Source organism: Entelurus aequoreus, linkage group LG06 (assembly GCF_033978785.1).
Source record: "Entelurus aequoreus isolate RoL-2023_Sb linkage group LG06, RoL_Eaeq_v1.1, whole genome shotgun sequence".
Classification (NCBI taxonomy): domain Eukaryota; kingdom Metazoa; phylum Chordata; class Actinopteri; order Syngnathiformes; family Syngnathidae; genus Entelurus; species Entelurus aequoreus.
The window spans coordinates 80,885,675-80,900,646 of record NC_084736.1 but is presented as its reverse complement, the minus strand read 5'-3'; the positions used below and the strand labels follow the sequence as shown (position 1 = coordinate 80,900,646).

Here is a 14,972-nt window from a genome sequence, read left to right as displayed (position 1 = left end):
GTTTTTAAAATTTTGATTTCTATTTACTGTTTTGATTGGTTTTAGACTTTAAAATCATTTTTAATCATATTTATTTTATATTGTTTTTTTTAAATATATATATATATTGGTTTTATATGTATTTATTTTTTGTTTTTATTCAGTCATTGGTGGAGCTAAGGATAATATTTGAATATTGTTTTTAATATTGTTGTGCAGCACTTTGAAAACACTTTGTTGTTTGAATGTGCTATATAAATAGAGTGGATCGGATTGGATGACATAATTAATTTACTCGTAAGATAATTAAAAGATACAAATAATTAGATATTGAAATAAGGAAATGTACTTTTAAATTGAGTACATAAACGACACTTTTAAAAAAAACATTTTTTATGTTTTTTTAATTTTATTTTTTAATTTAAATCAACATTAAAAAACACAATATACACTTACAATAAAAACAATTACATTAAACGACACATTTAATAACACATGTATCTATTTAATTACATTTATAATGAATTAATTATACATTTAAATATTAATTAAAGATGCATTTATTTATTTATTTAATTTTGGCTCACACAAAGTCAGACATAAAAAAAACCCAGCATGTTTGTTAACGTGTTGACGTATGCGCAGTCGTGAGGCTTTTACTTTGAAAAGCGTCAGACCACTTCCCGGTGAAGCCGCGGCCAACTGTGGCGAGCTTGACTCGGCTAGTAAGAGGATGGCTGGCCGCTGCTGAGCTGCTACCTTCTGCTCTCTCGGAAGGGAAAGTCCAGGTACGTTGACGAGGATAACCCGCCGGAGGAGAAGGCGGCACGAACGGAGAACTTTTCCGACTGTAGGATTTTAGTCGACCAACAGAGCGGTTCTTCTTCTTTTCTTTTTTCCCCCCCTCGGGAAGACGGGAGGTTTTTTTTTGGGAACCATGCCTGCTGAAGTGAAACAGGTTCGTATTGATGCCTGCTCGTCGGTCTCATCTCCAGCCTTTCTTGTTATTCCTCCTTTAAATCCATTTAAAAGCAGACATTTCTCATTGCTGGCTTATTGGATGTCATTTAGGATGATAGTGTCCCGCCCCCTTGCGTGTCTACATTACACTAACTACTGTACTTCCATCTTATTACACCTACACTATATTCATCCATCCATTTTCTACCGCTTTTCCAAAAGTATTTGTCCACCTGCCTTGACTCACATATGAACTTGAAGTGCCATCCCATTCCTAACCCATAGGGTTCAATATGATGTTTGCAGCTATTACAGCTTCAAATGTGTTCTGTCGGGTTCAGGTCAGGACTCTGTGCAGGCCAGTCAAGTTCATCCACGCCAGACTCTGTCATCCGTGTCTTTACGGACCTTGCTTTGTGCACTAGTGCACAGTCATGTTGGAAGAGAAACTATTCCCAGCATGGAATTGTTGATTAGTGGAATTTCTTGCTTTATTAATCGGGTACTGTATATACAGTATATATATATATATATATATATATATATATATATATATATATATATATATATATATATATATATATATATATATATATATATATATATATGTATATATGTATATATATATATATATATATATATATATATATATATATATATATATATATATATATATATATATATATATATATATGTATATATATTACTCTGGGTATATACTGTATGTAGGGATGCAACTAACGATTAATTTGATAATCGATTAATCTGTCGATTATTCCTTCGATTAATCGATTAATAATCGGATAAAAGAGACAAACTACATTTCTATCCTTTCCAGTATTTTATTGAAAAAAAACAGCATACTGGCACCATACTTACTTTGATTATTGTTTCTCAGCTGTTTGTACATGTTGCAGTTTATAAATAAAGGTTTATTTAAATTTTTTTTTTTTTTTTTTTAATTTAAAAAAAAAAAAAAAAAAAAAAAAAGCATCTGCGCATGTGCATAGCATAGATCCAACGAATCGATGACTAAATCAATCGGCAACTATTTTTATAATTGATTTTAATCGATTTAATCGATTAGTTGTTGCAGCCCTAATATATATATATATATAAATATATGTATATATATGTATATATATATATATATAAATATATATATATATATATATATATATATATATATATATATATATATATATATATATATATATATATATATATATATATATATATATATATATATATATATATATATATATATATATATATATATATATTACTCTGGGTATATACTGTATGTAGGGCTGCAACTAACGATTAATTTGATAGTCGATTAATCTGTCGATTATTACTTCGATTAATCGATTAATAATCGGATAAAAGAGACAAACTAAATTTCTATCCTTTCCAGTATTTTATTGAAAAAAACAGCATACTGGCACCATACTTATTTTGATTATTGTTTCTCAGCTGTTTGTACATGTTGCAGTTTATAAATAAAGGTTTATTTAAAAAAATAAATAAATAAATAAAAAAAAAAAAAAAAAAAAAAAAGCTTCTGTGCATGCGCATAGCATAGATCCAACGAATCGATGACTAAATCAATCGGCAACTATTTTTATAATCGATTTTAATCGATTTAATCGATTAGTTGTTGCAGCCCTAATATATATATATATAAATATATGTATATATATATGTATATATATGTATAAATATATGTATGTATATATATATATATATATATATATATATATATATATATATATATATATATATATATATATATATATATATATATATATATATATATATATATATATATATATATATATATATATATATATATATATATACATAAATATATTACTCTGGGTATATACTGTATGTAGGGCTTCAACTAACAATTAATTTGATAATCGATTAATCTGTCGATTATTACTTCGATTAATCTATTAATAATCGGATAAAAGATAGATCCAACAAATCGATGACAAAATTAATCGCCAACTATTTTTATAATCGATTTTAATCGAGTTAATCGATTAGTTGTTGCAGCCCTAGCTGTATGTTGAGGCTGTCAAAGTTAACGTGATAATAACGCGTTTACTATAAATTTCAAAAACTGCAAAAAAAAATGAAATTATTTGCACACTCTTGGTATTCTCTTGATGGGCTTCAAGCACACCTGTGAAGTGAAAACCATTTCAGGTGACTACCTAGGTCAGGACTCTGTGCAGGCCAGTCAAGTTCATCCACGCCAGACTCTGTCATCCGTGTCTTTACGGACCTTGCTTTGTGCACTGGTGCACAGTCATGTTGGAAGAGGAAGGGTCCCGCTCCAAACTGTTCCCAGCATGGAATTGTTGATTAGTGGAATTTCTTGCTTTATTAATAGGGTACTGTACATACTGTATATATATGGAAACCGGGCTTTCTGCTCCGCCGCTCCAAGTCTGTGGAACACTCTCCCTGACCACCTGAGGGTACCACAGACTGTAGATGCTTTTAAAAAAGGCTTAAAAACCCTTCTTTTTAAAAAAGCCTTTTTTTTTTTTAGATATATGCATACTAGGGCTGCAACAACTAATCGATTAAATCGATTAAAATCGGTTATAAAAATAGTTGGCGATTAATTTTGTCATCGATTCGTTGGATCCATGCTATGCGCATGCGCAGAAGCAATGTTTTATATATTTTATTTTTGTAATTATTTATTTATTTTTTTAATAAACCTTTATTTATAAAATGCAACATGCACAAACAGCTGAGAAACAATAATCAAAATAAGTATGGTGCCAATAAAATACTGGAAAGGATCCGATTTAGGGCTGCAACAACTAATCGATTAAATCGATTAAAATCGATTATTAAAATAGTTGCCGATTAATTTAGTCATCGATTCGTTGGATCTATGCTATGCGCATGCGCAGAGGTTTTTTATTTTTTTTTAAAATAATTTTTTTATTTTTTTTAATTTTTTTAAATAAACCTTTATTTATAAACTGCAACATGTTCAAACAGCTGAGAAACAATAATCAAAAAAGTATGGTGCCAGTATGCTGTTTTTTTTGTCAATAAAATACTGGATAGGATAGAAATGTAGTTTTTCTCTTTTATCCGATTATTAATCGATTAATCGAAGTAGTAATCGACAGATTAATCGATTATCAAATTAATCGTTAGTTGCAGCCCTAATCCGATTATTAATCAAAGTAATAGTCGACAGATTAATCGATTATCAAATTAATCGTTAGTTGCAGCCCTAATGCATACTAGTTTTAGCTATTTGGCTGTTCTAGTTTTTATTTTTATTTATTTGTTATTATCTTTTTTATTATATTATCTTTTATTTTTTTTAATACACTGTAGCACTTTGAGGTTGTTTACTCAATGTAAAGTGCTTTTTACAAATAAAATCTCTTATTATTATTATTATTATTATTATTATTATTATTATTATTATTATTATTATTATTATTATTATTATTATTATTATTATTATTATTATTATATGTATATACATATATTATTCTAGGTATATACTGTATATTGTGGCTGTCAAAGTTAACGTGATAATAACGCGTTAACTACAAATTTCAATAACGGCACACATTTTTTTATTTGCACACTCTTGGCATTCTCTCGATGAGCTTCAAGCACACCTGTGAAGTGAAAACCACTTCAGGTGACTACCTCTTGAAGCTCATGGAGAGAATGCCAGGAGTGTGCGAAAAAGTAATCAGAGCAAAGGGTGGCTATTTGGAAGAAACTAGAATACAAAACATGTTTTCAGTTATTTCAGCTACCGTATTTTCCGCACTATAAGGCGCACCTTCAATGAATGGCCTATTTTAAAACTTTGTTCATATATAAGGCGCACCGCATTATAAGGCGCATAGAATAGACGCTACAGTAGAGGCTGGGGTTACTTTATGCATCCTGAGACCTGTTGTGGCTCAATATTGGTCCATATATAAGGCGCACCGGATTATAAGGCGCACTGTCAGCTTTTGAGAAAATTGGAGGTTTTTAGGTGCGCCTTATAGTGCGGAAAATACGGTATTTCTTCCAAAAGCGCATGGGTGAGCTCACACACTGATGTTGGTGGAGAAGGCCTGGCTCTCAGTCTCCGTTCTAATTCATCCCAAAGTTGTTCAGGTCAGGACTCTGTGCAGGCCAGTCAAGTTCATTCACACCCAGACTCTGTCATCCATGGCTTTGTGCACTGGTGCACAGTCACGTTGGACAAGTCTGGGAGCATTGAATCATCCAAAATGTTTTGGCATCCTGGAGCATTCAAAGTTCCTTTCACTGGAACTAACAACTCCTGAAAAACAACCCCACACCATAATTCCTCCTCCACCAAATCTCACGCTCCTACCACTTCGGTGGCTGAGTTGCTGTTGTTCCCAAACTCTTCCATTTTCTTATGATAAAGCCGACGGTTGACTTTGGAATATTCATGAACGAGAACATTTCACGACTGGATTTATTGCACAGGTGGCATCCTATGACAGTTCCATGCTGGAAATCACTGAAAGCGGTCCATTCTTTCACTAATGTTTGTAGAAACAGTCTCCATGCCTAAGTGCTTGATTGTATACACCTGTGGCCGGGCCAAGTGATTATGACACCTGATTCTGATCATTTGGATGGATGGCCAAATACTTTTGGCATTATAGTGATGTTGTTACAATGTTTTTACAGTAGCTCACCCTTTACTTTACCTTAAAGGCCTACTGAAAGCCACTACTAGCGACCACGCAGTCTGATAGTTTATATATCAATGATGAACTCTTAACATTGCAACACATGCCAATTAACTTATAAAGTGCAATTTTAAATTTCCGCTCGAAAATGTCTCGGTATGATGACGTAAGCGCGTGACGTCATCAACACGGAAGTATTCGTACCCAATGTGTCACCATACAAACTGCTCTGTTTTCATCGGAAAATTCCACAGTATTCTGGACATCTGTGTTGGTGAATCTTTTGCAATTTGTTTAGTGGACAATGGAGACTGCAAAGAAGAAAGTTGTAGGTGGGATCGGTGTGTTAGCGGCGGACTACAGCAACACCAACACCAGGAGGTTGTGTTGTGTTTGAGTTGGATAGCAGACGCACTACCGTGAGTACAGCTTTGGCTTCCAAACATTTGATCGCTTGCCCGTACGTGCGTGTCGATATGTGCATGTCACGTACGTAACTTTGGGGAAATATATGTTTCTTGCCGACTCTGATGGCGGCCGGGGTGTCGTCGAAAGCTACAACGCCCGCCGCCGCTCCGTAGTTAGCTTCAATTGTTAAGCTTCACCAAGCTGGAAATTATTAACCGTGTATTTACATGTCCATGGTTTAATAGTAGAGATGTCCAATAATATCGGCCTGCCGATATTATCGGCCGATATATGCGTTAAAATGTAATATCGGAAATTATCGGTATCAGTGTTTTTATTATCAGTATCGTTTTTTTTTTTTTTTTTTTTTTTTTTAATTAAATCAACATAAAAAACACAAGATACACTTACAATTAGTGCACCAACCCAAAAAACCTCCCTCCCCCATTTACACTCATTCACACAAAAGGGTTGTTTCTTTCTGTTATTAATATTCTGCTTCCTACATTATATATCAATATATATCAATACAGTCTGCAAGGGATACAGTCCGTAAGCACACATGATTGTGCGTGCTGCTGGTCCACTAATAGTACTAACCTTTAACAGTTAATTTTACTCATTTTCATTCATTACGAGTTTCTATGTAACTGTTTTTATATTGTTTTACTTTCTTTTTTATTCAAGAAAATGTTTTTAATTTATTTATCTTATTTTACAAATTTTTTTAAAAAGTACCTTATCTTCACCATACCTGGTTGTCCAAATTAGGCATAACAATGTGTTAATTCCACGACTGCATATATCGATTGATATCGGTATCGGTTGATATCGGCATCGGTAATTAAAGAGTTGGACAATATCGGAATATCGGATATCGGCAAAAAGCCATTATCGGACATCCCTATTTCATAGTATTGTTGATCTTCTGTCTATCCTTCCAGTCAGGGTTTTTTTAAATTTTGTTTCTGCATTTGAGCCTGATACTATCACGTTAGCTACGTAGCTAAGTTAGTTAGCTTCAGTTGTTAAGCTTCGCCAAGCTGGAAATTATTAACCGTGTATTTTCATGTACATGGTTTAATAGTATTGTTGATCTTCTGTCTATCCTTCCAGTCAGGGTTTTTTTAAATTTTGTTTCTGCATTTGAGCCTGATACTATCACGTTAGCTACGTAGCTAAGTTAGTTAGCTTCAATTGTTAAGCTTCGTCAAGCTGGAAATTATTAACCGTGTATTTACATGTTCATGGTTTAATACAGGGGTCACCAACGCGGTGCCCGCGGGCACCAGGTCGCCCGTAAGGACCAGATGAGTAGCCCGCTGGCCTGTTCTAAAAATAGCTCAAATAGCAGCACTTACCAGTGAGCTGCCTCTATTTTTTAAATGTTGTTTTTTTACTAGCAAGCTGGTCTCGCTTTGCCCGACATTTTTAATTCTAAGAGAGACAAAACTCAAATAGTATTTGAAACTCCAAGAAAATATTTTAAAGACTTGGTCTTCACTTGTTTAAATAAATTCATGAATTTTTTTACTTTGCTTCTTATAACTTTCAGAAAGACAATTTTAGAGAAAAAATACAACCTAAAAAATGATTTTAGGATTTTTAAACACATATACCTTTTTACCTTTTAAATTCCTTCCTCTTCTTTCCTGACAATTTAAATCAATGTTCAAGTAAATGTATTTTTTTATTGTAAAGAATAATAAATACATTTTAATTTAATCCTTAATTTTAGCTTCTGTTTTTTCGACGAAGAATATTTGTGAAATATTTCTTCAAACTTATGATTAAAATTCAAAAAAAAAATTCTGGCAAATCTAGAAAATCTGTAGAATAAAATGTGAATCTTATTTCAAAGTCTTTTGAATTTCTTTTAAAATGTTTGTTCTAGAAAATCTAGAAGAAATAATGATTTGTCTTTGTTAGAAATATAGCTTGGGCCAATTTGTTATATATTCTAACAAAGTGTAGATTGGATTTTAACCTATTTAAAACATGTCATCAAAATTCTAAAATTAATCTTAATCAGGAAAAATTACTAATGATGTTCTATAAATTATTTTTTTAATTTTTTCAAAAAGATTCAAATTAGCTAGTTTTTGTCTTCTTTTTTTTTTCGGTAGAATTTTGAATTTTAAAGAGTCGAAATTGAAGATAAACTATGTTTCAAAATTTAATTGTCATTTGTTTCGTGTTTTCTCCTCTTTTAAACCGTTCAATTAAGTGTAAATATCATTAATTATTAATAATAACAGAGTTAAAGGTAAATTGAGCAAATTGGCTATTTCTGGCAATTTATTTAAGTGTGTATCAAACTGGTAGCCCTTCGCATTAATCAGTACCCAAGAAGTAGCTCTTGGTTTCAAAAAGGTTGGTGACCCCTGCTTTAATAGTATTGTTGATCTTCTGTCTATCCTTCCAGTCAGGGTTTTTTTAAAAATTTTGTTTCTATCTGCATTTGAGACAGATGCTATCACGTTAGCTCCGTAGCTAAAGTGTGTCAACGATGTATTGTCGTGGAGATAAAAGTCACTGTGAATGTCCATTTCGCGTTCTCGACTCTCATTTTCAAGAGGATATAGTATCCGAGGTGGTTTGAAATACAAATCCGTGATCCACAATAGAAAAAGGAGAGAGTGTGGAATCCAATGAGCCAGCTTGTACCTAAGTTACGGTCAGAGCGAAAAAAGATACACCCTGCACTGCCTCTAGTCTTTCACTCTAACGTTCCTCATCCACGAATCTTTCATCCTCGCTCAAATTAATGGGGTAATCGTCGCTTTCTCGGTCCGAATCTCTCTCTCGCTCCATTGTAAACAACGGGGAATTGTGAGGAATACTAGCTCCTGTGACGTCACGCTACTTCCGGTACAGGCAAGGCTTTTTTTAAATCAGCGACCAAAAGTTGCGAACTTTATCGTCGTCGTTCTCTACTAAATCCTTTCAGCAAAAATATGGCAATATCGCGAAATGATCAAGTATGACACATAGAATGGATCTGCTATCCCCGTTTAAATAAAAAAAAATCATTTCAGTAGGCCTTTAACTCGTGTTCCTCCCGTCGTCAATACGACCTGGGCAGTCACTGCTGTGTGTTCATGGGACAAGCAAGAGTTTGTCCCTGATCGTCGTCTGAAAGGCCCTCGACTGAAACCAGGCCAGATTTATTGCCTGGGCTTTAATGACAATTGGGTGAAAGGCATGACATTAAACCCTTTTGTTTTTTGCTTGCACAGATACCACTGGAATGTGCTTTTGTTAGCGCTGGTGAGTGTGAGTGTGTACCGGGGCATGATATGCATACATTATTGCAAATGTGTTTGAGGATCATCCTCCTTGACACGGGAGGAAGGTGTCGACAACGCACAGCTCCAGTCGTGGTCAAAAGTTTAGCATACACTTGTAAAGAACGTAATGTCATGGCTGTTTTGAGTTTCCAATAATTCCTACAACTCTACAGTTCTATTTTTGTATCATCTGACATCACATGGACAAAGATAAGACCTTCTGGAGGAAAGTTCTGTGGTCAGATGAAACAAAAATTGAGCTGTTTGACCACAATACCCAGCAATATGTTTGGAGGAGAAAAGGTGAGGCCTTTAATCCCAGGAACACCATGCCTACCGTCAAGCATGGTGGTGGTAGTTGGGGTGTAACAGTACGGTACGGGGGTTCCGGTTCGGTTCGGAGGTGTACCGAACGAGTTTCCACACGGACATATTAAGTAGCGTAACGCACGTTGTGTAAACAATGCACACCGAGGCACGACACACGGCATGCTAGCAGCTAACGGGCTAGGATAGACTGACCATACGTCCTCTTTTCACCGGACATGTCCTCTTTTGCGGAGCTGTCAGGGCGGAGTTTCTTAAATGCCTCAAATGTCCGGCATTTTGAGTTAGGGTTGCGTGTATTTTCAATGTACGTCCAGGGTTAAGAAGGGGTTAAAAACAAAACAAATTGTGCGTGCAGCATTGGTGAGGGAGGGGCAGAGACAGAGAGAGAGAGAGTTATGATAAACGCGCATGCGTCGCCAGGCTCTGCTTTTTATCCATAGATTTATCACATTTAATTTTTTATTATCTATAGCAGGGGTGTCAAAAGTGTGCCCCCGGAGGCCATTTGCGGCCCACAGCTAATGTTTTAAAGGCCCACGGCACATTCTAAAAATACTATTAAAATTAAAGCTGCAAGCAGCGATGGACGGGACCGACTTTGACGGCACATAAAATCCAAACCGGAGCAGTAATTAAAACTCTTTCGTCAACTTTTAATCAGAAGGGTTCAATCTCTCTCCTGTGCTAGTTTGAAGCCGACACGACAAACGTGCTCAGAGGAGATAATGTTTGAAAAAAGGTGACCGGTTTTTACAAAACTTTTGTTTTGAAGGGGGAATTGCAAACTTCCTGTTGATTTTTGCTGGGGGTTGTCAATATATGAAATGTAGGTCTAAGTGAGACCTACATAGAGGTTTTTGTTTCATGTCTCTACGACATTCCTACTGGAAGTTACAGGCAGTTTTGTCTGTGTTTTCTTCCTAGGAGCAGTTTTGTCTGGGTTTTCATCCTAGGGGGAGCTAGAGCGCAATTGTGAGTTTCGGGGTTGGTTTTTTTTTATTAGATCGCAATTTTTGCCAGTCCTGATGTGTGTGTCCAGTTTGGTGAGTTTTAAAGCATGTTAAGGGGGTAAAATTATAGCTCAAAGAGGCAAAAGTGACTGTTTTTACAAAACTTTTGTTTTGAAGGGGGAATTGCAAACTTCCTGTAGATTTTTGCTGAAGGATGTCAGTGTATGAAATCTAGGTCTAAGTGAGACCTACATAGAGGTTTTTGTTTCATGTCTCTCCGACATTCCTAGTGGGAGTTACAGGCAGTTTTGTCTGTGTTTTCTTCCTAGGGGGCGCTAGAGCGCAATTTTGGGTTTTGGGGCTAGGTTTTTTTGATTAGATGGCAATTTTCGCCAGTCCTGATGTGTGTGTCAAATATGGTGAGTTTTGAAGCATGTTAAGGGGGTCAAATTACAGCTCAAAGAGGCGGCGGTATAATAATAAAACGCTAGAAATTCAATAGGGTCCTCTGTCCCAAAGGGACATTCGGAAATCTCTCCCCTGTGCTAATTTGAAGCCGAAACGACAAACGCGCTCAGAGGAGATAATGTTTGAAAAAAGGTGACCGGTTTTTACAAAACTTTTGTTTTGAAGGGGGAATTGCAAACTTCCTGTTGATTTTTGCTGGGGGTTGTCAATATATGAAATGTAGGTCTAAGTGAGACCTACATAGAGGTTTTTGTTTCATGTCTCTACGACATTCCTACTGGAAGTTACAGGCAGTTTTGTCTGTGTTTTCTTCCTAGGAGCAGTTTTGTCTGGGTTTTCATCCTAGGGGGAGCTAGAGCGCAATTGTGAGTTTCGGGGTTGTTTTTTTTTTTTATTAGATCGCAATTTTTGCCAGTCCTGATGTGTGTGTCCAGTTTGGTGAGTTTTGAAGCATGTTAAGGGGGTCAAATTACAGCTCAAAGAGGCAAAAGTGACTGTTTTTACAAAACTTTTGTTTTGAAGGGGGAATTGCAAACTTCCTGTAGATTTTTGCTGAAGGATGTCAGTGTATGAAATCTAGGTCTAAGTGAGACCTACATAGAGGTTTTTGTTTCATGTCTCTCCGACATTCCTAGTGGGAGTTACAGGCAGTTTTGTCTGTGTTTTCTTCCTAGGGGGCGCTAGAGCGCAATTTTGAGTTTTGGGGCTAGGTTTTTTTGATTAGATGGCAATTTTCGCCAGTCCTGATGTGTGTGTCAAATATGGTGAGTTTTGAAGCATGTTAAGGGGGTCAAATTACAGCTCAAAGAGGCGGCGGTATAATAATATAACGCTAGAAATTCAATAGGGTCCTCTGTCCCAAAGGGACATTCGGAAATCTCTCCCCTGTGCTAGTTTGAAGCCGAAACGACAAACGCGCTCAGAGGAGATAATGTTTGAAAAAAGGTGACCGGTTTTTACAAAACTTTTGTTTTGAAGGGGGAATTGCAAACTTCCTGTTGATTTTTGCTGGGGGTTGTCAATATATGAAATGTAGGTCTAAGTGAGACCTACATAGAGGTTTTTGTTTCATGTATCGACGACATTCCTACTGGAAGTTACAGGCAGTTTTGTCTGTGTTTTCTTCCTAGGAGCAGTTTTGTCTGTGTTTTCTTCCTAGGGGGAGCTAGAGCGCAATTGTGAGTTTCGGGGTTGTTTTTTTTTATTAGATCGCAATTTTCGCCAGTCCTGATGTGTGTGTCCAGTTTGGTGAGTTTTAAAGCATGTTAAGGGGGTCAAATTATAGCTCAAAGAGGCAAAAGTGACTGTTTTTACAAAACTTTTGTTTTGAAGGGGGAATTGCAAACTTCCTGTAGATTTTTGCTGAAGGATGTCAGTGTATGAAATCTAGGTCTAAGTGAGACCTACATAGAGGTTTTTGTTTCATGTCTCTCCGACATTCCTAGTGGGAGTTACAGGCAGTTTTGTCTGTGTTTTCTTCCTAGGGGGCGCTAGAGCGCAATTTTGGGTTTTGGGGCTAGGTTTTTTTGATTAGATGGCAATTTTCGCCAGTCCTGATGTGTGTGTCAAATATGGTGAGTTTTGAAGCATGTTAAGGGGGTCAAATTACAGCTCAAAGAGGCGGCGGTATAATAATATAACGCTAGAAATTCAATAGGGACCGAATGTCCCTCTGGGACATTCGGTCCCTATTAAACAAAAACATAACAAAAGTGACATAAAAAAGCTTAAAGGTGAAATGTAATTTAGAAAAAGTTGCAATGTTGACTAATAAAACAAAGCTGGTTTTTTTTTTCTTTCAAACTGTCATTGCTCAAAACATAATATTGAATCAAAATCAATGTTATTATGAATTATTGACCTATCCAAGGCTCCCATTACTTCACATCAAATATTCCACTAAGAAAAATATTTTTGGTGGAAGATTTTGCAAATTTGGTAAATAAATAACTAGAGATGTCCGATAATATCGGCCTGCCGATATTATCGGCCGATATATGCGTTAAAATGTAATATCGGAAATTGTCGGTATCGTTTTTTTTATTATCGGTATCGTTTTTTTTGTTTTTTTGTTTTTTTTTTAATTAAATCAACATAAAAAACACAAGATACACTTACAATTAGTGCACCAACCCAAAAAAACTCCCTCCCCCATTTACACTCATTCACACAAAAGGGTTGTTTCTTTCTGTTATTAATATTCTGCTTCCTACATTATATATCAATATATATCAATACAGTCTGCAAGGGATACAGTCCGTAAGCACACATGATTGTGCGTGCTGCTGCTCCACTAATAGTACTAACCTTTAACAGTTAATTTTACTCATTTTCATTAATTACTAGTTTCTATGTAACTGTTTTTATATTGTTGTACTTTCTTTTTTATTCAAGAAAATGTTTTTAATTTATTTATCTTATTTTATTTGATTCATTTTTTAAAAAAAGTACCTTATCTTCACCATACCTGGTTGTCCAAATTAGGCATAATAATGTGTTAATTCCACGACTGCATACATCGGTTGATATCGGTATCGGTTGATATCGGTATCGGTTATTAAAGAGTTGGACAATATCGGAATATCGGATATCGGCAAAAAGCCATTATCGGACATCCCTATAAATAACCCAAAAATGTATATTTTGTTGTTTTCTTACTGTACCGAAAATGAACCGAACCGTGACCTCTAAACCGAGGTACGTACCGAACCGAAATTTTTGTGTACCGTTACACCCCTAGGTGGTAGTGTTATGCTCTGGGCCTGTTTTGCTGCCAATGGAACTGGTGCTTTACAGAGAGTAAATGGGACAATGAAAAAGGAGGATTACCTCCGAATTCTTCAGGAAAACCTAAAAATCATCAGCCCGGAGATTTTGGGCGCAGTTGGGTGGTCCAACAGGACATTGACCCCAAACACACGTCAAAAGTGGTAAAGGAATGGCTAGAATGAAGGTTTTAGAATGGCCTTCCAAAAATCCTGACTTAAACGTGTGGACAATGCTGAAGAAACAAGTCCATGTCAGAAAACCAAACAAATTTAGCTGAACTGCACCAATTTTGTCAAGAGGAGTGGTCAAAAATTCAAGCAGAAGCTTGTGGATGGCTACCAAAAGCACCTTTTTGCAGTGAAACTTGCCAAGGGACATGTAAGCAAATATTAACATTGCTGTATGTATACTTTTGACCCAGCACATTTTCAGTAGAACCATAATAAATTCATAAAAGAAGCAAACTTCATGAATGTTTTTTTGTGACCAACAAGTATGTGCTCCAATCACTCTATCACAAAAAAAATAAGAGTTGTAGAAATGATTGGAAACTCAAGACAGCCATGACATGATGTTCTTTGCAAGTGTATGTCAACTTTTGACCACGTCCAAACACGCCAAAAACAGAATCCAAAACCAAAAAAAAAACCACACAAACGCCATAAAACAAATGCAAACGCTGCAAATTTTGAATGCTGCACATAGAATAACACACGCAGAAACCTCAACAACAACTGCATAAAAGAAATGCTGCAAGTTGACGGAACAAAATAGAAGTTTGCCAAGTTTAAGCTTGGCTTCTGCAGGGCTGGACTGTGCGGGATGTACAAAACCCAAAAACTAGAGATGTCTGATAATGGCTTTTTTGCCAATATCCGATATTGTCCAACTCTTAATTACAGATTCCGATATCAACCGATGCCGATATATACAGTCGTGTAATTAACACATTATGATGCCTAATTGTGTTGTGATGCCCCGCTGCATGCATTAAACAATATAACAAGGTTTTTCAAAAAAATCAACTCAAGTTATGGAAAAAAATGCCATATTTATTATTGAAGTCACAAAGTGCATTTTTTTTTTTTAACATGCCTCAA

At 35.5% G+C, this 14,972-nt stretch overlaps 1 protein-coding gene across 11 annotated transcripts in view; it reads left to right on the top strand.

Annotated features, from left to right (window-relative positions):
• Positions 1-14,972, top strand: part of arvcfb (ARVCF delta catenin family member b) — a 492,749-nt gene that overhangs the window by 222,838 nt on the left and 254,939 nt on the right. Inside the window, exon 1 of one of the 11 annotated variants that reach the window (XM_062051631.1) lies at positions 550-937. The exons of the other annotated variants lie outside the window; for them this stretch is intronic. Coding sequence (XP_061907615.1) covers positions 917-937 — 21 coding nt within the window. The 5' untranslated portion in view covers positions 550-916. Of the gene's footprint in view, positions 1-549; positions 938-14,972 lie in introns of those variants that run through there. 11 annotated transcript variants of the gene reach the window in all.